A 25,051-nucleotide genomic window follows, 5' to 3' on the forward strand; every position below is an offset into this window, starting at 1 on the left:
GTCACTGCAACCAAGGCAGCCCCCCACCTTTACTGCTTCAACCAGACCCTCCTTGTTAGTGAGGACGAGATCCAGCAGCGCACCTCTCCTAGTCGGCTCCTCCACCATTTGCACCAGAAACTTATCGTCAATGCACTGGAGGAACCTCCTAGACTGAGGCTGGCTGGCTGAGTAGTCCTTCCAGCAAACATCAGGGTAGTTAAAATCCCCCTTAACAACCAGAGCCTGTGACTGTGAGGCCGCGCTCAGCTGCCCGTAGAAGGCCTCATCAACTTCCTCACTCTGATCTGTTGGCCTGTAATAGACTCCCACAACAGTGTCACCCCTGCCAGCCTGCCCCTTAATTCTCACCCACAGACTCTCAACTTGCTCCTCAACCGCCCCTGGACAGTACTCTATACATTGTAGTTGCTCTCTCACATAAAGAACAACTCCACCACCTCACCTTGCTGGCCTGTCTTTCCTGAGAAGGACATAGCCATCCATGACCACATTCCAGTCATGTGAGCTGTCCCACCATGTCTCTGTTAATGCCACCAGATCATAATCTCCTGACGGAACGCAGGTTTCTAACTCCTCCTGCTTATTCCCCATGCTGCGCGCATTGGTGTACAGGCACTTCAGGGAGCGAGCCGAGTACACCGATTTCACCCTAGGGGCCTGGGGGGCCTCCCGGTCTTTATTGATTCCAGCATGCTGCCCCATTGATGCAGGCCCAGCTACGATCCCATCCCCCTTCAAATCTAGTTTAAAGCCCTCCAAATGAGCCCTGCTAATTCCTGTCCCAGCACCCTTTTACCCCTGTGGGATAAACCTTTCCCACATATCACTGATCGGACTGGTGTCTTATAAAACCAGCCGTTATCAAAGAACCCAAAGCCCTGCCTGTAGCACCTGTCCCGAAGCCAATCATTTACGGACTTAATTTTTCTATTCCATCCCACATCATCACCCGAAAATGGAAAGAGTGAAGAGAAGATAACTTGAGCCCCAGACTCTTTCACCATTCATCCCAAGGCCCTGAAATCTTTCTTCATTTCCCTCAGACTATGGGATGCCGCTTCCTCCCCATCTGTCTGGAAGATCAGCAGCGGATAGTAGTCCGTTGGGCGCACAAGGTTGGGGAGCGCCCTGGTGATGTCCCTGATCCGAGCTCCAGGTAGGCTACAAACTTCCCGATGATGAGGGTCAGCTCTGCATATCGGGCCCTCCGTCCCTCTCAGAAGGGAATTGCCTACCACAATTACCCTTCTTTCTTTTTTATTGGAGGCAGTCTTGAGGCGTGGAGTCAATCGCCTCTTCCTATGTGACCTTGAAGACAGCCCTTGCACCACATCCCCACCTGCATCTTCTTCAATATCCAGGGCCTCAAACTTATTACAGAAGGGCACCTGGGGAAGCAAAGCAGGTAGGGAGGGGGGTTGCCCGCGACGCCTAACTGGAACTCGCTTCCAACCCTCCTCAGCTTTTTGGTCCCCTACCTCTGCCCGACAGCGACAGGGCAGGGGCTCTCTCAGGTCTTCCCTCTCTCCCCAACAGGGCAGGGCATCCATCACCTTTTGGGGGGTTCCCCCTTGGGGCCTTTCTGCCTGGCACGCCAGGGAGTTACTCCACCAGTCGATCTCCCTTTCACACTCCCTGATGGACCTCAGTGTCTCAATCTCCTCCTTAAGTTTTGCAACCATGCCGAGCAGATCTTGCACCTGCTCGCACCTCACACAGGTAGAATGCTGCCCTCCCTCCCCTGGCAGCAGCAGGCTCTGGCACTCCCTGCAGCTGGACGCCTGGACAGCCACGGTTCGAGGCAGTTGCTCTGAGTCGCCACAGTCTTTTTGAGGCAAGCTCTCTTCCTGGAGGAGACCATGGCTGGCAGCAGTCTGGGACACTAGCAGTAGTTGAGAGGGTCTAACAAGGAAGGAGTGATGATCTTTGCGCCTTACTGCACGAGCTACCCCACCCGCTGCTGCAGCACAGTGTGGGTGATACTCTCCCAGCGCCTGGTGGGCAGCGACGTGTTTTTAAACAGTGTGAGATTCAGTATTGCTAGGGGACACTCATAGCAACTGGCCTCCAGCTAGGCTTCATGCCACTGATCACAACCCTCTGAGCACAACAGTTCAGCCAGTTCTCAACACACCTACTCACCATCTACTTACATGGTCCATAATTAATTGGTTTGGCAGGGTGTTATGTGGGACACCATTAAAAGCCTTGCTAAAGTCAAGATAAATGGCATTCACTGCTCTCTCCTCAACCACTGAGCTGGTTATCTAATCTGGCTACTCCTAATCACCTTCTTGTTCACATTTGGAAATGGTTTCCAGGATTATTTGCTCCATCACCTTCCCAGAGATCAATATGAGACTGACTGTCTTGTAGCTCTCCTTGTCCTTCTTGAAAATAGGAAGGACACTTGGGTTTTTTGGTTTTTTTTTTTCCCCACCCCCCCAGGAATCCTGTCCATTGTTATCACCTTTAAGATAATTGAGAACAGATTCACAATGACATCAGCCAGCTCCTTCACCATTCATGGCTGTGTCCCACAGATCTGTGTACATTCCATCTCTTTAGGTGTTTCTTAACTTTCTCTGTCTCAGCCAAGAGTTGATCTTCTTTGGTCTAGCCTTTCCCACTGGCCTCAGGGGCCTGCGATTCCCAAAGGCTGGTCTTACCAGCATAGACCAAAGCAAAGATGACCTCAGCCTTCTCCATATCCTTTGTCACAATGACTCCTGCCCTGTTTAGCAGCAGGCTCACATTTTCTCTTATCTTCCTTTGGCAGCTGATATATCCGTGGAAGGCCTGTTGTCCTCTGCATCCCTTGCCAGGTTCTATTGCAGGTGGCTCAGCTTCATCTTTCCTAACCCCTGGACATTTGCATAGGATCCCTGTGTCACTCATGGGTTACCTGTCCCTGCTTCCACAGCTTGAATGCTAACAGCCGCCTTCCACGCAGCTTCTTCACAGTGGTGCATGACAGGAGGATGAAAGGCAATGGGTATGAGTTGACACAGGAGAGTTTCAGCCTAGATAAGGAAAAACCTTCTCCCCACCTCGTGCACACTCTTAAGTGACAGTGAGTTTTTCTCTCCGTCCTGTTCACCTATGGCACTTCTGCATGCTGATCAGGAAATGCAGCAGCTGGCAGAGGTGTAAAACACTACTTATACCACACATGGTCACTTGATCAGCAATGCAAACTGATTCCCAGAGGAACTTCTGTACCAGAGAAAGCATTCCGAGATACTCGGTACCTGTACCTACCACACCTCAATAGGGTGCTCAGGCATCTGCATTTTGACTGACCTGTAACATAAAAGAACAGACTGACAATTTTTAATAGGCCATTTTTTATTGAGAGTTAAGATCATGTCCTCCCCATGGTGAGCAGAACGTACTAGGAAAACAAAATACAGAAGATTGCTTTAGAAAATACACACTGGTTAAGCAATGCTACTTTTTGGCAAAGTGCTGTATTTTGTTGGTTTTCAGCTTGTGTTAAACTATTAAAAATAAGAGCCAGACATTCTTTCGTATCAAAAGAACTGCTACAAATAGAAAAGTGGCTCTGGAGAGAAGCTGCCATATATGCATAGACTGATGTACAGTATTAATCCTAACTGAAATGTCCCTTTTGAATGTTCAAGTTTGCTGTGTAGAAGGCACAGTTTAAAATGCAAATCTGTCTATTGACCAATACATATGAAAATACAGTTTCAGCAAGATTCATGAATATCAATCAGCATGAGACAGTGCAAGGCCTCCACTTTCACAAGAAAACACACACACTTTAATACAATTCAAAACCCATATAAAAAGCCACACAGTTCACTACTAAAACAGAAAACCAAAACAAATTAATTGCCCAATAGATCCAGGCACAAAACAGGGCTAGACCAACATAAATATGTAAAACAAATTAATAAAAAGCCATTGATGCAGTACTATCTCACGCAATAATATGGTTTCCAATATTACAAATTGAGAAGCACAGCTTTGTGCAACAAAACAGTTTATATCCTGAAAGATATAGGTTTTCATCACCAGAAAGTCATCTAGTAATGTAGTATAAAAAGATCAGTATCTCCCAATTCTAGGAGCAGTCTAAAGTTGCACTTACTTGCCTATGGAGAAAAACAGACCAAGGCTCTCATTGTAATGCCTTTGAGCCTTATACTCTCAACTCCATCTCCCCATTAACAGTTAAAGGATTACTTACTCCTTCCAACATGAGGAGGTGGAGACTCCATCTTCCTTCATTTCACTTTAAGAAAACTAAAGCTGAAGGAAAGTAGTTACCTTTATATAAAGAAAAGTGATACAGGAAAGCAAAAGATTTTCCTGAGCTAGAAAGTTGGCAGTGAGGAGAAGGAAGTTTGAGCCGGGCAAAGAGTTGGAGTGATAAAAGTAGATAATCTGAGGAAAGTAAGAGTATTTGTGAAGACATGACGACTGGTGAAACTGCAGCTATTTGCAGATAAATCAGAGTATTTGGACCACAAAAGAATTGTTGTATGGACATGGGCACATACTGCTGGAAAGAATAGTAACCAAATCTGTTTTGGAAACTCAAGATGTGACCAATTTTGTTCTCTTTCACTGTCCATGTGAATTTCATGTGTCTTAAAAGACTAGTGTATCCAGGAAAGCACCACTTGCTTTTATACTTTTAACCATTTGTCAACATCCCTTTGCAACAATCCTAACTAATCCCAGTGAAGCAGCACATCTGCAGTAAGAAGTTATAAACACTATTTCCTGTACACTAAATATGTTCCACAACAATTCCAGCTGCAGAATGTGCAACAGTATCACTACATCAAGGCCAATACAAATTGTTGGGCTTTTGCTTCAGTGAAATTGAAGCATTTGGCTGCATTTAAAATACTTCATAGGTCTGGAATAATTCACATTATTCATCTTGCCTGATTTCAAAGATTCCTCATACTAACTTCTGTATAAGGACTACTGGAAGACAGGGTTGAATGTCATGTTAACACTTTAATGCCCTAGGCACTAAACACAAAGGGAAAAAAAACCCACAAATGAACAAACAAACAAACAGTAAGTTACATTAAGCACTGACAGAAAGGGGGGTAAATTTACTTATACTTCCCCCCTTCTTTTTGTGCAGATTTCTGCTTCCTCACCTTCACAGCCATTTCATCTACTTCCCAGATTGATTTATCAGAGTTTGGCATGCTATATGGCTGCTGTGTAAAACACATACTCTTCGTTAACAGGTGAACTTTACTTTTTTTTTTTAAGGGCCTGCCAACTTCCAAAGCATCTTGCACAGTCTTCTTAAGAAAACTACTTTTCAGTTTTGAATGGCTTTTCTTTCCTGTTGGCTCACAGAATTGCTATCCGGTCCTTCTGCACCCAAAGGGCTAGAAGAACAATCACTGCTGATCTCTCTCGATTTTTATACACCTTGTTATCACCAGGTTTAGTTCTGTAAGACTGCTTTTCAGCATGCACTTCTCCCTGCCACACACTGCCCTTTATTTCCAGTCACAATTAACTCAGACTTCATTTTCATAGAGAGAGAAAGAGAGAAAATTAGAACTTCTGATAAAATCTTCCTTGTAGCTACATTTGAGCTACCCTCAGTCTGTAAAAATGAGACAATCTAACAGCAATTAGCAGCTCAGAAATAGCTATCCATCAGCCTGACTTCTTTGAAGAGCAGTCAGCTACTGACGGGATTAAAAGAATGGTTGATCCACCATCTTTTTCCTTTAACTAGACTAGAGATTAAATGAAATAGGGTAGGGGAAATACATCGTTCAAAGACAGAAAGAGAACTAGTTAGAGAAAGGGAGCAAGAACTCTAACTGTACCAAGTAAAACCCAGTTCAGCTCTCTGGGTTGTGCATCTGCACTTAACCCACAGGTCCACTTTTCCTTCCACTCCACTGTGAGGTACTACATCTGTAACACCAGTGCCATATCATTCTGCAACAATATTGCGGGGGGACATTTAACCCCTTTCTGATACACATATTAAGTACCCAACACACCTACAGAGACTCTACTAACAGAAGTAGGTACTAGGTAATTTAGATTAGATATCCTTCTTGTAACAGTTCAGCATAGCTATACAATATCCGCCAGCAGCTATAGTATTTCCTTGTTAGACAGTAATCATATGCCGAATACAGATACACAAGCTGCCAAGTACTGGTCATTAAAGCATACAGCTAACCTCAAATTTTCTAACTCCACTTTGATTAATGCAAAATGTAACTGATCTCCATCTCAGTTAAGTTTCTTTAAAATACCAACTAAGAACCCATCTATACATCACGGTTAATAAAACAGCACACAAACTGTTGTACTGACAGGCTTCCGAGACATTGATATTTAAAATCAATGTTTAGGGCTTGCTGCAAGATGTTTGGAGATTTATGTGTAACTTCAAACAAATTCAATGCTAGTTACGATTGTGTTTGAGGGATTGATGATCAGCTTCAGATTGACCACACTTACCTACGCATGAAAACAAGAGCAACCTAAGACAATTAGACCATAGATTAAAACCACAGGAGCCATCAGTAATTGAACTGACGCTGGCAAGGCTGGTGAACAAACAGTCCATTGTGCTTGATTTGCCGAGAGTGGCAATCCCTGGTAAGGTTTTGGCGACGGAGACCATTTCTGTTCAGATAGTGTCTTTCATTATGCTCTTTTATCCAGTGGGTAGGACGAAAGCTCTTGTTTTTTTCCAGAAAAGCTGAACGAGTAGCAAGAGCTGTGACGTAGCAGTGAACACGCTGTCCCGTTTCATTTTGGGCCTCCAGTCTAGAAACATAACAAGCAGGTATCAGTCATTACTGAATTGCACTGGAAAGACATGCAAACCATAGAGGGTAGGAGAACATGTACATGAACATCCATCATTTCAAAAGGGCACCCTCCTACTTGACAGGAGTTTGGGCTGAGGCGAGGTCAAGCCAGTTTAGGAAAACCACCTGGTAAGTAATGCATAGTGCTGCTAGCTCACATTTAGTGTTAAGGCACGACGATAGCCTTTGGACTCTTGATGTATTATGCTATTGCACCCTTCCCCACCCCACCACCCTAAGGCCAAGATGCAAAATAGATCAGAAACATAAGGCACTATGTGTCACACTGCTCCAGCTTTAAAAGACTTTAGAGTTATCCATTAGGCGAAGTTTGGTTTTAAATCACCTTGAACGTAGGTGGTTCAGCCTGAAAACAGCAGCACACTGATGAAAGTGTGTTTAGATTGCCAGCTACACAAGAAAATCCAAACAATGTTTATGCAGAGGAATGGGAAAAGATAGACCAGTTGTGACACACACAGGAAATAACTTAGAAGGACTGTTCCCCAGCCAGCCTTCTAGATTTTATGAGCAAAGAGTCAGCAGTTCTGGAAAATCCTTACTCCATCATGCACTACTGAAAAAACAAACCAGCAGCCTATGCAAGCAGGGACCGACATACTGAAAAAGGACTTCCCTACTTGACAGAACAATCACTCGTGTTTCCTGAAACTTTCAAAGCGAAGCTAAAAATAGTCTAGGAGTTTTAAAAGCAAAGCAAACTCCAAGTCCAAGTGCCACAGCTGGTGTGAGACCAGCGGTATTGGAGTTGCCTGCCTCCCCCCTCCCCACCCAGGACCCAACTCCCAGCTCTCAATTCAGTGGTGCCCTGCAAGGGTGTCTGCAAAAGCAGGAGCTTGCTCAGGCATGAGCAACAAGCCCCTTGGGAAGTCCATTTTTCAGCACTAACACACCTCTATAATAAAAATCTCCTCTGGAGGAGCTTAAATTGCTTGTATTGTATGATGTCTCTGTAGATGTAAGTCTCATCTGCTGCACCCACACTACACCCTTGTAGCCTGGCTCTTGGGGTCCTGCAGGTGCCTGGCAGAGAATTGAGCTCTTCTGCCTCCCCGCACTCCACACTGGAGCAAAGCACTCTGTTTCAGCAAGGGAGTACTCTCTCCTCTCTACTTTTTCCTTTTAAATATCCAAATTCACTTGCTTTTGGCTCCTTGGCTAGTTTGAGATGACTGACTAAAGCCTACAGGCTCCAGAATAGTCATGTGTGACATGTTGGTTTTTCCCGTTAGGATAGCATCCAGTGAGTAAACAGGGGAAAAACCAACATGTCACACCGGTTTAATTTACATGAGTGTGCCTGCAAGCATGGAGCTACTGTTTTCTATGTGGGGCAATCCCTTAACAAGTTCAACAGTGCTAGAGGTGGAACTTCAGCCAAAGGCTTTCTTGAGGAAGCTGTAAGGAGCTGGGAAGCCACACCACATTGTGTTATTAGAACCCATATTTCCTAAGCATGCCCTTGCTGCATGACATTAGCAAGTGAAAGGAATCAACTGCTAATACAAAAGATCGTGGTTTATTATGGAAAAATCACTAGCCTGACGAACAGGGGAGAAGTTTATACAACATCCTTCTTCTTTGAAAAGAATTTAAAAGGAGAAAATAGATTTCCTTTGCAAAAGCAGAAAAACTGGTTTAAAATTGCCAGTTGAAGATGTTTAAGCTTTTTTCCCCCTCTTATCAAATACCCTTCCAGCACTGGTTTGCAAACCAACACTCTCCTACTTGCCATCTTGAAGTGAAACTGGGATAGCAGAGGTGGTTTGAATTAACTAGAAGGCCACATACTCTTTCAAAATGTAGCATTCTGGTATCTTAGTAGTTGCCTTTGGTAGCCTGGCCCTAGTGAGCCCTGGACACTGAGAGAACAGGGCTGATGAGCCTTCACCAGTGTTGTCAAAATGCCATTTTAGAGGGACTGTGGTTAAAAGCAAAGGCAAACGGCCGCTACATACATTTGCTGCTATGTCCCCGGCATCTATTTTGCTAGAAAGCATAAGTGTTCTGCTGGTTGCGCTATAGAGCCAGACCTCACAAGAATCATTAAAGGCTTCAGGCCCCACCCCAATTAATATTTAAGTAATTTTTTCTGCACTTAGCATTTTGGCTCATTAAAGCAGAAGTAGTTAGGCTTGATCAAGTAACATCATTTGGCACAAAGGTTAGTCCTAAAACCAGTATTGTTTCGGCAGACAAGGCTCTAGAGGAAGCAGTGTTGCTAGCAGCCTGATCAAACAAAAAGCACTGTCCCAAAACAGTAGTACTTACTGTGCCAGTGTGCCTTAAGCAGCTTTTCTTGGCCCTACAATGTTAAATGGCCAACCATTAAACCACTAATGACTTCAAAACAGACTGATAATTCAGTAAGTTTCAAAAACTAAGTAATTTTCCCAGTTTCTGTAATTTACCTCAGCTTTAGACTTCAGTCTACTCCCAGTTCTGCCACCCTAAATAACTCTCATACAAAAGTCTAGATCCTCTGACAAAGCAACAGCACTGAATTAAATGTGAAGAAACTTACACACCAGTTGAGGATCACACACCTTCAGCTTTGCTACACATTAAAGCAGCTTAAATGTACAGCATAACAAGATTCTTCTCTAGAGGAATTTATACCACTATCCCTAGTTCACAAGTCAGAGTCTTACTTTGCATGTTACTATCCCCTGTAATTGGTATTTTAGATAAACTGATCTGCCATCTTTCACTAGGGTATGCCTCGTGGCCTACAGTTCTCTTGCAGGTTCCTTCAGACCCTCAATTTAAAGGTGCTATGTGCTCACAGCTTCCCCTCGATTTCAGTTAAGCTAGACCCCTGATGCTTAACATCACAAACTGCCCTCTCCAAATATTTATACAAATCCCCCGGTCTCCAAGATTAATGGAGCAGCACTATATTTCAATATTATACAGCAGCACTTCATCTCAGAGTCATGCACTACTTTGACGTAAGAACTTCAAATATGGCAAGGAGGTCAGAAAAGTCAATGGGCATCTACCTACAGCAACTCTACCACTACATTGATTTTTTTCATGTGTAACAAAGCTTACCATACTATGATTTTTTTTTTCCCCAATTGTTTCTAAGTGTAGGCACCAGACAGGGAGACAAGTTAGTCTTTGTTATTAACCAGGATTCACAAAACACCCCTTTATTTCCAAATCCACAAATACATGGGCAAGTGTGGAGTCATGATGGCAAAAATACTCTATTTGTATGCATCTATGGATACTCGAATACATGCATAGTCCTTGAATGAATCCAGAGAAGGGCAAGAAAGCTGGTGAAAGTGCTGGAAGGAATGTCCTGTGAAGAGCAGGTGAGAACTTTGGGCTTGTCTAGTTTGGAGAACAGGAGGCTGAGGGACGACCTCATTGCTCTCTGCAGCTTCCTGAGGAGGGGATGTGGAGAGGAAGGTGCTGAGCTCTGACCCCTGGGATCCAGTGACAGGACACATGGGAATGGTTCAAAGCTGCACCAGGGGCGGTTCAGACTGGACATGAAGAAGCATTTCTTAATGGAAAGGGTGGTCACACACTGGAACAGGCTTCCTAGAGAGCTGGTCAATGCCCCAAGCCTGTCAGCGTTTAAGAGGCTTTTGGACAATGCTCTTAATACCATGATTTAACTTTTGGTCAGGTCTAAAGTGGTCAGGCAGTTGGACTAGATGATCACTGTAGGACCCTTCCAACTGAAATAGTCTATTCTATCATATATCACTATACTCATATAGCTGTATATTCTGGGCATTTACCAAAGAAGCAGTGCACAGCAAACATGCATCTGCAATAATTCCACATGGTCAGATCTTTAGGACTCTCAAAAAAAAAAAAAAAGAAATCAAACTGCACAACTTCTTACCTTGCTGAAAGTAGAAGTTTGCAGCACAATTTTTCACCTTGAGGTAAGTTTTGCGCAATATTTCTGTTTGCTTTTGTTCCACAAGCCATCTGTGGAAGAATTTAATCCTACCCTAATCTATCACTAGGTTGAGGAACATAAAATATCAAAATAGACTTCCTTGTCAGGATAGTTAAAGTAATATTTTACATCTCACAAGATGACTGAAAGGGTTCTGACTAATAGTTATGAAAAATATACACAGCTATGGAGGGGGCAAAGTACTTTCAAACCTGCGCTATCAGCTATTCAGTTAACTGCCACCGGTTTCAACAGGACTGGAGTGTATTCTGTGAGGGAACAATTAAGCTCCATAAATATTCACTGCAGTGTCAAAATAGCATACTCAACCACTTCCTGACACTGTCATCTTGTATAACATTTTTCTAAGCAGGCAGCCCCGACCACCATACCCACCTTGTGTATTCATGCTTTATTCACTTGCTCTAAAATAAGCTGGAAAATTCAGTATTAAGTGTCTACACTGATCAAGTAGAAACCAGATATTTTCAGCAACAGAGCTCCTTGACAAGAGAAGTCAGACATACCTGGGACTACCTGGGCTGTGAAACTCCTCATCGCCACATCCAGTCTCATTAAGGCTGTGACAGGTATTGTGGACAGCATACACAGACATGCTGGGATGCTCTATGAGGAGGTTCTCCATCGGACTGGTTTCCACCTTGATAGTGGTTAATCCACCTGCAGTAAAACATGGGGGTGGGGTGATAAACCAGCTCTCCTCCATGGGACATGACTCAAACTGGATGAAGCAAGACTCGCTGGCCTCTGGCAAGTGTTCCAAGGGGGACGGTAAACAAGAGAAGACGGGTGAGCCATCCACGACCGATGCTTCAGTGATGTCCGCTTCCTCCACAGAGCAATTAGTGCAAGCGTCTGCTGTAGGTGGCCATTAGTCAGTTGAGAGGAACCCATGGAAGTTGGTGATTGCAGGAGGTCGAAAACAACAAGGTTGCACATAGCCAGAAACAGGATATTGAAAACAAAACAAAGAAACAGAAATAAACCCCTATCAGCATGTACAATTTTTTTTTTTTTTTAAATGGCAGGTGAAAAGGGAGTTCCCTGACAGGCCATGCTAGACACATAAAACAACTATTATCAGTAAAGCAAGACAATTGTGTAATAAGTCAAATACATTTTATCTGTTCTGCTGAAGCCTGTGTCAGGCTTATAAACCTGACATCATTTTTCTCATCAGTTTACATAACATGTTTTGCTACATTTGTTTGGAAGACACCCTACTATCTAATCCACACTGGTTTTTCTTAAGTAAAGTTTCTCCCAAGCTACTGGCTTCTAGGCAGAGCTTACATTTGATAGACACCTTACCTATAAAGTCAACCAGAATCCACTCGTCATCTTCTTTCTCACTGAACTCTGGCTCTTGGCTGGACAAGCTATTAATCTCTCCCATGAGCATGTTATTTAACCTCTGGAACATCACTAAGGCAGGAACAAGACTTTGGTTGGTAGGTCTTTATATCCAAGGTTCAAGGCACAGCTCACACTGTACTAGCAGAGTGGCACAGACTTGAGATTGAAGTGCATAGATGCTCTATCAGCTTAGGTACAGGACATGCAGAGGCATGACTGGTAAACAGTTTATGTGAAACCTGCAAAAAATTATGACAGGGGTCTTAATGACAAAGCAATATGTAACATCCCTAGGGAACAAATTAGAAACCCTCTCATTAGTGCAGTCTGAGGCACCAGTGAACATTTTTCCCCCAAGAGAAGAGGCAGCTTCACTGGCATTCACCATTCCCTCCCACCCAGATACACACAGAAAACGCCTAGGTCTCTCCTCGAAGCTGAGTGCCTTCCTCTAGTGCAAAGGTCTGTTCGGCTGTCGATCCCCACCTTCTCCTATGGGAGGAGAGAACTTTTGTACAGGAGTCTTGCACCTACACGCACGGAGATGCTCCCCCAGCTCCCCACCTGTCTTCCTCCTGGTCACAGAGAGGTGTGAAGGGCAAGTGCACATTGTCTGCTCCAGACATGGCATCTCCCCTGTTGACACAGCCTCACAGCTCCCCCAGAGACTCCTGCAAGGGCTCCCGGGGGTGCCCAGGGCAGCGCATCTTCGCTCCCCCATCACACACAGTTCATGGCCGCTGCCCTGAACACCATAGGAAGGCACGTCCCCTCTTCGGGTTCAAAGCGCACTACATAGTCAATGGTGGGATCATTTTCACAGCAAGTGCCCAACTAGTCATCTATGGTAAGTATGAGTAACAAGGAAGAGTAATTTGTATGCTTAATTAAAACTGATGTTTATTTCTCAATACACTTCCCTAAATCTACATGTAATTAGTCACCATAAGCCCAAATTCTACATTTGGTAGTTAAGATGAAAAATCCCATCACTGCTGAGAAGCTGAGTGTTCAACTGCCTCAGATCAGCATGCTTACAGCCTTTGAATATTTATGTATCAGCCAATAAACAGAGCCATTAAAGTAGCTGAATAAGTAAAGACTCATATATGAAAAATATTTATCAATTGAACTACAAATTAATTCCACCATAGTAATATTTGAATTATCATAGCATGTCAGAATTATTACAGATGAAATACCTGCTTAATAATTAAATAGGGAAGAAGATATGCATGCTAGAGGGTATGAGTGCCTGCATTCAGAAAGAGAAAGAGAATAAGACACAGTACACCAGACAAATCCAGACTACAACCCATAATGAATATTATTTAAGGCCAGCATACCTTGCTTCACCTTATAACTCTCACTGAAGAGTCATTTTAGCCTAATAAATCATTCTACCCCAGGACCGCAGACCCCATTGCCACCTTCTTCAATGCAAAGACAAGCACCTGCTCCATACAATACTGCTCCTAGAAACATTTATGCAGCTACCTCTTTACTCAAGCAGCACAAAACGATAAGATTAGAATTTAAAGTAGACTTCAGAAGCAATATGGAAAGGTGCAGGCTAACTCAAGAGTTGTTATTCACTCTAGTTCTTCAACAGGAACTATCAGTTGCAGGAAAACACAAGACTAGGAACAACTGGTTCAGCTGCAGTAGTGATAAAAGACTGTTCCTCAGGACCACACCTGAAAATGAAGCATCTTGTCTCTCTTTAAGAGAACTACAAGAATGATCAGAAGTTTAAAGAAAAGTGATAACATTTTTAAAATGGAAAGGCTTAACAGAGGGAAGGGAAAAAATGACAACAGGAGTCAATTATGTGAAGAAAGAGGCAAACATTTATTCCCCTCTACATTCACAGCAAGCAGAAGTGGCTTTTAACTGCAATAAAGTTCAGTTTTCAGTGGTTACTAGCAGGAAACACTTTTAACCATTAAGGTTGCTAAGCCCTAGATGGGTTACCTAAGGAAATGCCAAATGCCCACAATGCTCCTAAGCATCTTCTTGAGAAGGTTTGAGCACTTCAGATATAGACTGAGCTTGCCATGGATAAAGAAGCAGACTCTAAGTGAAAGCTTGAAGTCTGTAGCTTTCCAGTTATCTTCCACATCCATCCCTAACCCTCTTCCAGCACAAGGCCTATTAACATAAGAGTTTGGTTTTTTCTTTAGGCAAACTAGCAAGCCATAGCATAATTGCTGGTCAGCACTGGCTTTCCCTGTACTCCCACTGCCGCACGCATGCGTTGCTGCTTTCCTAGATCTAGCCTGGAAGTACCTTCAGGCAAGGGCTGTCTTTTTGTTCTGTGCGTACAGTGGAGCAAGATGAGAGCTCTCACTCCTACATTAAGGCTCCATAGCCATCACAGCAACATTAAATAATTAACCCCTAACAAAGAAAAGGGAGATCACTGTTCCTGAGAACACAAGCTAAACAAACTACAGCTTTTGACCCATAAATATCTTCCTGTAGATCAAAAGCAGGCTGTCCCATTTTCCCCTTCCCCCACCCCAAGGAGGACTGAAAAAACCCACACATTTGAATCATTTAGAAACTAGCTGATGTCTTCACATCCTTTTGGACAAGTGCTTTTAAAAATGCCACACTTCCATGCTATTGTGTAAGTCAGACGGGGACCAAGAAGTGACACTGTTATCACGGGCCATCGTTAGGGGAAGCAAATGAGACAGCGGCTGAAAGAGAGGGACGGGGTGCTCCCGTCTCAGACAGGACCTACCAGCTGCAAGAAAGGACAAGACCAGGAACAGCTGACTCAGCTACAGTAGCGATAAAGGGCTGTTACAGATAACACATCCAATGCATGCCAACAACATTGCATTGCTGCGTTATTTTTTTTTTCATTCTATCCTAGCAGAGATAGAGTGCATTCTAAGTACACACAGAAAAAAAAAAAAAAAAAAAAGAAAAGGAAAAAAAGACACCGTTCCCAAATCCGTTCTGCAGCCAGCTCTGTGCTCGCCGCTGGCTGCTGACCCCCCGCGCCCTCAGCTCCGCAGCCGCTCGGTTACCAGCAGGAGGCTCCAACAAGCCGCTTTCCGCGGAGCCGGGGGTGACCCGGCAGAGCCCGCGGCAGCTGCGCACCTTCCCGGCGGCGCCCCGAGCCCAGCCCGCCGCTGGGCCTGGGGACGGGGCTACCGGCTGCTCGACAGCCGCGAAAACGGCAAAACGCTCCCGGCCTCGGTGTCTCCCGAGGAGAGAGAAGCCGGGATGGGCGCACGGGGAGACGGGAGCTCCGCTGCTGCTTTTCAGCGCCTGGCCCGGGCGCTCAGACCACAGAACACCGTTACGCCCCGCCGTGCGTGAGCCGGGACACCGGCAGCGAGCCCGGCCCCAGCCCCGCTAAGCGAACTCACCTGGGCCGCGCTACTCCCGGCTCCGCGGCCGCGCAAACTCCCGCGCCCCGCGGAGCCCTTTGTTGTTATAGCCGCGGAGCGCAGCTGACGGACCGGCCGCCCCGGCCCCGCCCCTCCCCGCCCCTCCGCCAATGGGCGCCGCTGCCGCCTGTCGCTAACGCACGTGACGGGCGGGCAGGGACGCGGCTGGGGGAGCGGCGGGGCGGGGGCGGGGCCGAGCCGCCTGGCCACGCCTCCGCCCCGCCCTCGCCCCGCCCCCACGGTGGCTGTCGGCTGCGAATAAATTTGCGAAATTTGGGGAAATAAAATGCTGGACACGGTGTGGGAGGCTGCTTGTGAAATTCCATCAAGGTGGTAGTTATATGGTTAACTTGGAAAGCAGGTGGTTAGGAGCAGAGGTAGTTAAGTGTACAAAATATTCATTAACAATGCAACAAAATATGCAAGTTAATTGAACATGCGTATTTGATTAGTAATTAAATATGCACAGTCTTGAGCTATAGAGTGGTTTGGGTCGAGAGGGGTCTTCAAAGAGCATCTAGTCCAACCTCCCTGTTGCAAGGAGGGACATCTTGTACTAGGTCAGGTTGCTCAGAGCCCCGCCCAGCTTGGCCTTGAACTCTTCCCAGGATGGGGCATCCACAGCTGGTTGGGGCAAGCTGGTCCAGGGGCTCACCACCCTCATCACGAAAAACATCTTCCTTATATCCAATCTAAATCTACCCTCTTTCAGTTAAAAAACATTGCCCCTTGTCCTGTCACTACTGTTACTTGGTAAAAAGTCTGTCCCCATCTTTCTTCTAAGCCCCGTTTAAGTAGGCTGCAATAAGGTCTCCCCGGAGCCTTCTCTTCTCCAGGCTGAACAGCCCCAACTCTCTCAGCCTGTCCTCACAGCAGAGCTGTTCCAGCCCCCTGATCATTTTTGTGGCCTCCTCTGGCCCCTCTCCAGCAGGCCCATGTCTTTCCTGCAGTGAGGGCTCCAGAGCTGGACACAGGACTCCAGGTGGGCTCTGACCAGAGCGGAACAGAGGGGTAGAACCACCTCCCTTAACAATTATTAGGCTGAAGCATGTTATCTGGGTTGCACAGTTCCCAAGTCACACATCTGAAGCCTTAGAAAACTTGTGCATTAGGTCACTTACCCCATTCACTCCCTCCTTAAGGAAAAGAAGATGAACACAAATGCAGTGCTATTCTGAGAGAGGAGCAGCTAAAAGGAAAGGAATTTCCAGGCGGTGGGGTTATGGTCCAGGAGAGCTGGCAGAGCCGTGCTGCACACCTTCGGTCGCTTAATACAACTCTGAATATATCTGAGTGTTAATAGTCACTTCAGACTGCAGGCCAGGCAAGTATCTGCGTCCTTCGGAAGATAATGAAATAAACGGGTGATGTGCGGCCAAACAGCATTTTACAAGCAATACATCTTAACAATTTAGGATTTTTTGTGGTTTCAGTACTGTTGCGTAACTTGATTTGTAGCAAGCAATAACAACATTTTCTACTGAAACACAAGGTGTGCAACATGATTGTGTTACAGTTGCTGGAGCCCAGATAAACTTCTTGATCTTTTAACCTCAGTGTTCAATAATATCTTTTTTGTACTTTTTTTTTTTTTTTTTCCCTTGTATGGACAAAGCTTTTCTATGTGAAACAAAATGGAGAAAGTAAATTTTGGAAAAATGCTGTAAAGTGTCTTCCTGTGGCTTGGAATAGGCTGTGTAATTTGACTGACAAACTGCGTAGCTGTACGATTTGCAATATTTTTGCAAAAACTTCAAATGTCTGGTATTTGAAAACACTTTTCTGGGCTGAAGTAACCCTTCCTGAATTATGAGATCAACTTTATTTTTATAACATCAGAACTATCAAAGGGTGTAAACTGTATGTTTGATTGAACTTTCGGTTTATAAATGGAAGCAACTCATAAAAAGCCCACAAAATCAACGATATTTTCAGTGATAGGGGCTCCAAGATTGAAGGGAGAAAAGGGGGAGGGGAGATGGCAGAAGCAGCGCATGTCTGTGAATTCGAGATAGGCAAGACAGAAAATTAAATTTACAGAATAAATGTCCTAAAGGATTTATCTGTATTGCAAAATTACATTGTGTTAGAACATGTTAATTAAGGCGATACAAAGCACCTAGTGTAGACAAGAACTGTCATGTTTGGCAGCTGAGTTACCTGGGGTCAACAACAAATGTTAAACATAGTAGTCTTTGTTTATACTGGCTGTTATATTAAGCATTAAGTGTTAATCAATTAACATTATGTATTTTTCCAGTGTAGGCAAGCTCCAGATAGGTTTGGGTTGTATTTCAGACACAAACTCCTAATGAAGTTAAAAGGTCAGTGTTTGTATTTCTTGAAGTCCCCTGAGAAGTAATTAAAGGGATAGAAGCTCTTCTCTTTCTGTAGTGTTGCTCTTAAGTTCTTTCCTCTTCATTTCATTTATCTCTTAATTTCCTATTGTCACAAAATGGTGGAAACACTGGGCTTGCTTATTCTTTCCTCCAAATTGCATTGCTGTTGGCAGGAGAGAGGCAGATCTGAAAGCCACCCCTCTTCTCAACCTGGCAGCCAGCACACTTTTGTTCCAGACCTGGCAAGTACTTAGGCATATGAATGGTTTCAAATGAAATAAATTACATGTGTGGACTTAAATACCTGCTGACCGAGGGCCTGGGTATTTCATCCTGCACTCACAGAGGTCAATGACAAATTTTCTGGTGACTTCAATGGTGCAGGTTGTGGCCTTAGATGCTTTATCCAAAGTCTTTCAAGTCAATTAGCCTTTCTATTGACTCTAATGGTTGTTAGATCTGTCCCCCAGACAGCAAAAGAAATATAGTCACTTTCGCCTGGGGCTTGCTGGACACAAAAGTTGACTCAGAGACTGGTCTTCCCTTGAGGAAGTTTACTTCTATTGTATTTGTATTTGTATTACAGAAAAAAATTCTGAAGCGATCTCTGGAGCAGGGGCACCAGTCTTATTCCCAATCATAGGTGCCCTTGCATGATTCTGAGTTATTGGTGGGAGTTAAGAGAGAGTCTATTGTATCTTCTGTGTGCTCAGCAGCAGCTCAATGGCACAGCCATGGCTGCAAAATTTTCCCTGTGCATCCAGAGTGCTTTGTGTGTCACAGGAATTGTAAACGCCTGGGCAGCGGTCCCCTGCTATTCGAACTGTATTGATTTTTCCAGATCCTGGGCATTAATGCAAGGCATGATCTGTTGTCTGGGTTCCCACTGCGATGAAATACTCCAGCAGTATTTAGCAGGCACAATGCATGTCTGGCCATGGAGTACAGAACCACTGACCTTCCTACCACAAGACCTGCGAGGTACAATGAGCACATTGAGGTTGTAACAAAGCACGGCCATGTGTGGTGCCTCTTGGAGAGGCCCTGCTCTGCAGGCGTGCCTGCTAACATGGTAGGTGAGCATGCAGATCTATCTCTGTGTTAGAAACATTAAGTAGCAGGAGGGAGAACTACGCCAAATAGAGATTGCACAGACTAAAAAAAGAAACTCCCTCTAAACTTTGGAGAGGATATATCCTCCAGACAAAGAGAAATAAAAATTCTTGCCAAACGATGTGTAACAAACCACTTTATATCACTCTGAGTGGCTTGCATGAACAAATCCATCGTTCCCATGCAGCACAAACCTGGCAATACCTGTACAGGAACCTCCACACTGTTCACCTTTGCTGACGTGTGTCATTGGTTTAAGGCCAGTGCAGCACAGTTACCAAAACCAAACTTTCAGTTTAATGCTCAGTTAAAAACTGATGCCTTGAACCTAATAATGATTAAAACCAAGTCTAATGTCTTCTGCTCCATGGAAGATAGCTTCCATCTGGCTGGGGCAGAAAGTCCTGTGCTGTATAGGAAGAGATTCTGCATGAGTCTGCAAGATCACTGCTGTAAGATAGGTCTTGGTCTGTCCTGCTGAATGCAATATGCAGAAATAGCAGGCATTTATAATCTTAAAAATATCACAAGTTTATGATTAACACAATGAAATACCTTTTAAAATTTATTTGTTCCCTATGGAAACAATACTAGCTGCTGCTCAAAAAGTTCAAGCTTTTCTGTCCAAATTTAGGTACAAACATTTCAAACCCGTTGTTTAAAGCACAAGCGGTCAGAACAGATCCAAGCTCAAAAAAGCACAGCCTGACATTTGTGTCCTTGCACAAATGTCAATCCCTTTTTTGAAAGTGGACTTCTAGATTTAAACATCAGTCTCAATGAAAACGCGTACTTCCTTTTCTGCTCTTCTTCCTTGTTAGTGCAGAGGTTTCTGCAACATTGGCTTAAAGAGACCAGAGGGATTGTTCCTGCTGTAAGCCACAAGTTTCTAATGTCATTTTCCCAAACAGCAAGTTAAAATTTTGAGTAAGAGCAGGCCTTTCCAGACTTTTATGCGAAACAGGTGTTAGAGACCTGATTCTGTACTTCTAGAGCATGAAGTCAGCAAATTCAAGAATCCAATTTTGACATGACTAGGAGTCTCATGATTTGGCTGAGCGAGATCCAAGGAGGCAGAAATTACTGGATACGATCCTCCAAATCAGACTGAAAAAGTTGGGGGATTCAGTTTTCTGTGTAAGAACTACTATCTTAAAACATTAAACCTGTCATCTTTTTCAGAAAAGAGTCCTTGGTTAGAAAAAAACCTTTTCCCTTAGAAACTGTCAAAATGCAATTCCTGCTTTTCATATTGTTCCGGAGAAAAAACAGGTATAACTCTGTCTTCAAATTGCCATTGGCAGGAAGCCATTGTAAATCATAGCCAGATTAAAAAAATAACAGTAAGCTTTAGCCACACATTGAACTCTTGTCCTCCATTCCATCAAAATAAAAATCCTCTCAGAAGTCAGCATAGATTTCCACGGTCTGAATAACTCTGCTTTTTTCTAGAGCACCTTCAGTGACAGCACTGGAATCATTACCTGGGAGCATGTCGGTGTCTCAGCAGACAGTGCCAAACGCGGTGCCAGCCACACAGAGTGAGGGGCAGGTGCCTCGGACTGTGTTACTGTGTGAATGATTTCTCTCCTGAGCCCAGAGGCATTCAGCAAACGTTTTCCATGGGGATTGTCTGTCCTCTTTCATATTTGTCTCTCGTACTAGCAGAAGTCCAGCATATTTTCACTGCTCCTGCCTGAATCTGTCCTCTCCTTCAGCACTCGGTACTAAAAGATCATATTGTATCTCTGGGTACAACCAGGAATCATGGTCTTCTACTGTTTTCTTCTTTGCCCTGTGGTTAGAGAGGCTTTCCAGAAGCACAACTCCCACCTAAGACAATCAAGTAAAGTGTTCTTATCATCCAAAGGATAAATGACCCGTGAATTTTTGACTATGGCACTGAACATGCGTTTGTTACATTTGTGAAATTCTTACACGATTCAGATGTTTGATGGGTTATTACTATGGTTATCAACCTTTCATTTTTTTGTTCTTTATTTCAGTGGTGATGTTAGGATGATGGGCATCCCACAGTCAATGTATATGCAAGTCTGCTGGATCAACTACTACAGGTTGAGTTTCAGAGGAACTTTGGTGCCACAATTTATTTTCTTATGCTGGATCCATCATCCATCTTTGTAATGATCGTCAGTTAATGTTCAGTGAGGTTTCTCTGTCTGTAGCATATCTGTGTTTTAAATCATGTGGGAATGACAGACAGTGTGCAAGAGAGCTTCCTCCTTAAACGGTCAGCCCAAAGCGTGCTTTGTCCTGTGGCTAGCCATGCTTAAAACCCTTCCTTGATTTTTTCTGTACAACTGTAGAGTCAGCAGACACACACTGTTCACATCTTTGAGGCATTTTTAGTATCACCAGCGATCCATTTGTTTCCTTTCGGCTCTCCCACTGACTCATATGCTTCCTAAAATAGTGGGCACTATCTTTGTTCTGTTGTGACGAGTTACAAAATTAGCAACATCAGTTTAGCACGAAGTAATACGAATCACATCATATGCTTGGATGTGCTTGGATTTGTGCTTGATAAGATTTCATCCAATTGCAAATTACCATTATTTTTGAATGGTCTCTTAATCTTTGCAGGGTACAAAGCCACACACCATGATTCTCCATTGTTATTTTTTTCCAGCCATGGATGTTTTTTGCAAATACTGAGTCCAACATTTCACAAGATAGCTCAGACTGGCCTCAACAGCAAAAAAAAAAAAAAAAAAAAAGGTCAAATACTTCTGAGAGAAGATCAAATAATGTCTATTGCAATGGAGCCTGAGGTGATCACAGTGGATAAAAAAAGATGTGACCTTCCCTGATCCCAGGTCTCAAGCACTGCATTGGTAACAAAGACAATCAATACTTCACAACATACTTCACTCATATGCTCAAACCTAATTTTAACATGGTATATATACAAATATATAAGTGTGTCTCTATATTTCACAAATTATTTATACAGTGTATTACAGTATATATGTATGTATATGTAGTTGAGACATGGAGCAATCGACTTGGGATCCCAAGCACTTATTGACAGGTTCCCTTTCTTGCTTAGGTCAGACATGATGAACACCAGTGCTCTGTGCCAGCTGAGCTCTGCGGGATGAATAAATAGCGTGGGAGGTCTTGTCTGTATGGCTAAGCATTTCATAGAAGCCAGGTGCAAGAGTCATCTTTGCATACTGAATCACTGCAACTCAGAATCTGGTATTACAGCCATCTGAAGAGCTCTTTTCAGATAACATTTTAAAACTGGCTCTGCACAATAACAAATTAATGAGGTCTCAGTCTCTGCAAGATTTGTGCTAATGAAGCCTCCAGGCAAGAGACAGATCCTGCCACATGCCTTTCCAGTTTGGAAAAGTTAGTGTTCACAGCAAGGTATAGCTTCTCCACATAACAATCTAACTCCACAGATGACAGCAAAGATTTTAGTAAAACTTGCCAGCAAGATCATCTTGTCCAGCCATCACAGCAAGAGACCTGTAGTTCCAGATTTAGCTGTTAACCTGTTGCGTGGCTTTGAGCAGACGTTGTAACTCCGCCTAAGTTCCTCATACGAGGATGTGGTCAGGTGGCCAGGCACTCCATCGGGATGATGCAAGAGAATTGTTTGCACTTAACTCTTTTCTCTATAGGCCGTCTAAGAACTTTTCAAATAGCTGTAAGTTCTTGGAGAGGTTCTTGGATAAGGTGAAGTAGAGCTGCTCCTGGAGTATTCTTCCAGCTGATGATTCAGCCAGTGTGAGGTCCAAAACCTAGAGAAAGTTATTATGGTTCAGTTCTTAAACATATACCCCAAAATGGCACTTCCTTGGCTATGAGTGACAGTGTGACAGAATGTCACAACTTGACAGTGATGTTGCCCTCACTCTCCAAGCACCTGGGCTCAACCCCAAATGCTGATGTGCTAAGATCCATTTGCCTTACCTGTGACAATGCTTCAAAACATGCTACTGTATGTATTTTAAATATATCTCTTTCCTTCCACTGTGGCAGAAGTGCTCAAGTATTAGAAATGCTTTTTATAAAAAACTTCTGGCAGAAGCAGGGCCTTAGAGTATCTTCCAGGGTTTTTGGAAAAACATCATGACTGGTTGTGACAGAGTGAGAAAGGTGTTATAACAGGCAGTCCAAGAGCAGTGCTAAATAAAATACACTAAAGTTGAAGGAATGCTTTTTCTCTGTGCCTGAATTTTAGACAAATTATCACTCAAATGTCAGTACTTGAATAATTAAGGTGGTGTAATGAGTTGTAATTGCCAGAGCTGCAAGGACAGTAAACATAACTGCACTATTATCAGGACAAGCTGAGCTTCTAATGGTGCAACAGGTCAAACAGCTGTAATCGTACCACCGTACCTGGAATAGGGTATGTGAAGGGGCCACGTGCAGGCTGGACAGGAACACACTGTACCTGGGCTCTGGAACCATAATTAGAGCAAAGCTGAAGGTTTATAGAACCCAGGCAAAAAACCCCAGCATGATAATGCTTTAAAAAAATTAAAATTAAGTTGGAAGAAATGTAAGTCTACTATTCAACAGAGCAATGTCACATTAATTAACTGCATAGCTGGGATTGTTGGTGAAAAAAAAAAGATGCTATTTAAGAACAGGAAATCCAAGATTTTATGTCTGGTCAAGAGTAATCCACTGCAAAAACACAGGCTGAAGGGCAAATGAGTAGAGAGCAGCCCTGCAGAAATATTCTGGAGGTTGCATACTCTTTCAAAAAAAGCAAACTACATACTGAGCAGTACAAATATAAATAGAGGCTATAAAATACATGTAGTAATTCTTCCACTTTTCTCAGTATTGGCAAAGCTCAGCAAGCCTGGCTTGGGGCACCATGCTTGGGAGAGATAAAACACTCATCAGGCCACAGAGGAGAGCAATGTGTATGATCAGCGCCCTAGAAACACACAACTTACATGGGAAGATCAAAGAAACATGGGGTGCTGGCTCTAGTGAAGAGGAAACTGACAAAAATATGAAAGCAGTCTTCAAAAATAAAGATATTGCAGATTAATAAGACATTCCATTGCAGCAGAAATAGACTTTGGTTAGACATTATGAAAAACTTTCTAAAAATAAGGCTAGTGATCCATTAAGCTAGATTGCCTGGGGATTGTAAATCTTTTTAAAAACAGATCAGATAAAACTTAGTCGGGAATGACAAGAGATAAAATTAATACATCTGTAGAGAGTGGGATGGTATAGATGACTTCTTGAGATCCCTTTTCATCTGTATTTTCCATGATCATCCAAAAGAGGAGTGCTTGTTTTTTTTCAGACTTCCTTGTTTATTCATGCTATTCACTTGCTGCTTCATCTTGAAAATGGAAATGCCATTATTCAGTCCCAGTCAGCACTGACTTCAGGTTTTTCTTGTACTCTGTAGCAACACAATGTGACTGTTCAAGTTACAAAGACATCAAGACAAAGTTTAAAATGGTGTTAGTTAAAACAACTTTGAAGTGACAATCATACTAGTCAAAATACTTCTCATTGGCTTCAAATCAAAAGATTCCTGAAAACAAGTCCTAAGACATGAATCTCATGTAATTTGCGTGGTCCCTTTGACACTTCAAAGAGACCATGCTGTTTGGATGCAATATGCCACGTTTCCAGGGATGGGCAAGATGAAGTCATGAACAAAACCATGTGGATGCCCTCTGCAAAGCAGCTGTTCCCGCTCTGGTGTGCCGCAGGGAAAGCAGGAGACCTGTTCCCATCCCACCACGCTGCTGGTGCCTATCAACACTTGTATGCATATCCATATCCATATCCATATCCATGGCCAGCAATACGGAGTGCCTTGGAGTCCCTCCAACACAAAGGAGGTGGCAGATGGATTTGAAATCCGGCCACAGTGCTCCCACTGGACAACTGGGCCTTTCGGTAGGATAAACCTGAGACAAGCTCAGTAATTTAGGCCTCCTCTCGCATCCATGGCTGCCTTCAGTGTTTTTCTTCCCCCAGTGTTCCTATGGCAGCAGAATCAAA

The 25,051-nt window shown here is 43.7% G+C and overlaps 1 protein-coding gene across 5 annotated transcripts; it reads right to left on the reverse strand.

Annotated features, from left to right (window-relative positions):
- Positions 1–3,348: 3,348 nt before the first annotated feature.
- Positions 3,349–15,657, reverse strand: TP53INP1 (tumor protein p53 inducible nuclear protein 1). 5 transcript variants are annotated; one of them, XM_065629829.1, is made up of 5 exons: positions 15,558–15,657; positions 12,127–12,410; positions 11,322–11,670; positions 9,141–9,174; positions 6,701–6,804 (listed from the first exon to the last, which is right to left on the reverse strand). In XM_065629829.1, exons 2-5 carry the CDS (start codon positions 12,236–12,238, stop codon positions 6,787–6,789), a joined length of 513 nt encoding a protein of 170 aa, XP_065485901.1. In that variant the 5' UTR covers positions 12,239–12,410; positions 15,558–15,657; the 3' UTR covers positions 6,701–6,786. The 5 variants fall into 5 exon arrangements, with proteins under 5 accessions (XP_065485900.1, XP_065485898.1, XP_065485897.1 ...); XM_065629827.1 differs by having other exon boundaries at positions 11,322–11,673; XM_065629828.1 differs by lacking the exon at positions 9,141–9,174 and having other exon boundaries at positions 3,349–6,804; positions 11,322–11,475.
- Positions 15,658–25,051: the final 9,394 nt, after the last annotated feature.

This window comes from Caloenas nicobarica, chromosome 2 (genome assembly GCF_036013445.1).
Source record: "Caloenas nicobarica isolate bCalNic1 chromosome 2, bCalNic1.hap1, whole genome shotgun sequence".
Classification (NCBI taxonomy): domain Eukaryota; kingdom Metazoa; phylum Chordata; class Aves; order Columbiformes; family Columbidae; genus Caloenas; species Caloenas nicobarica.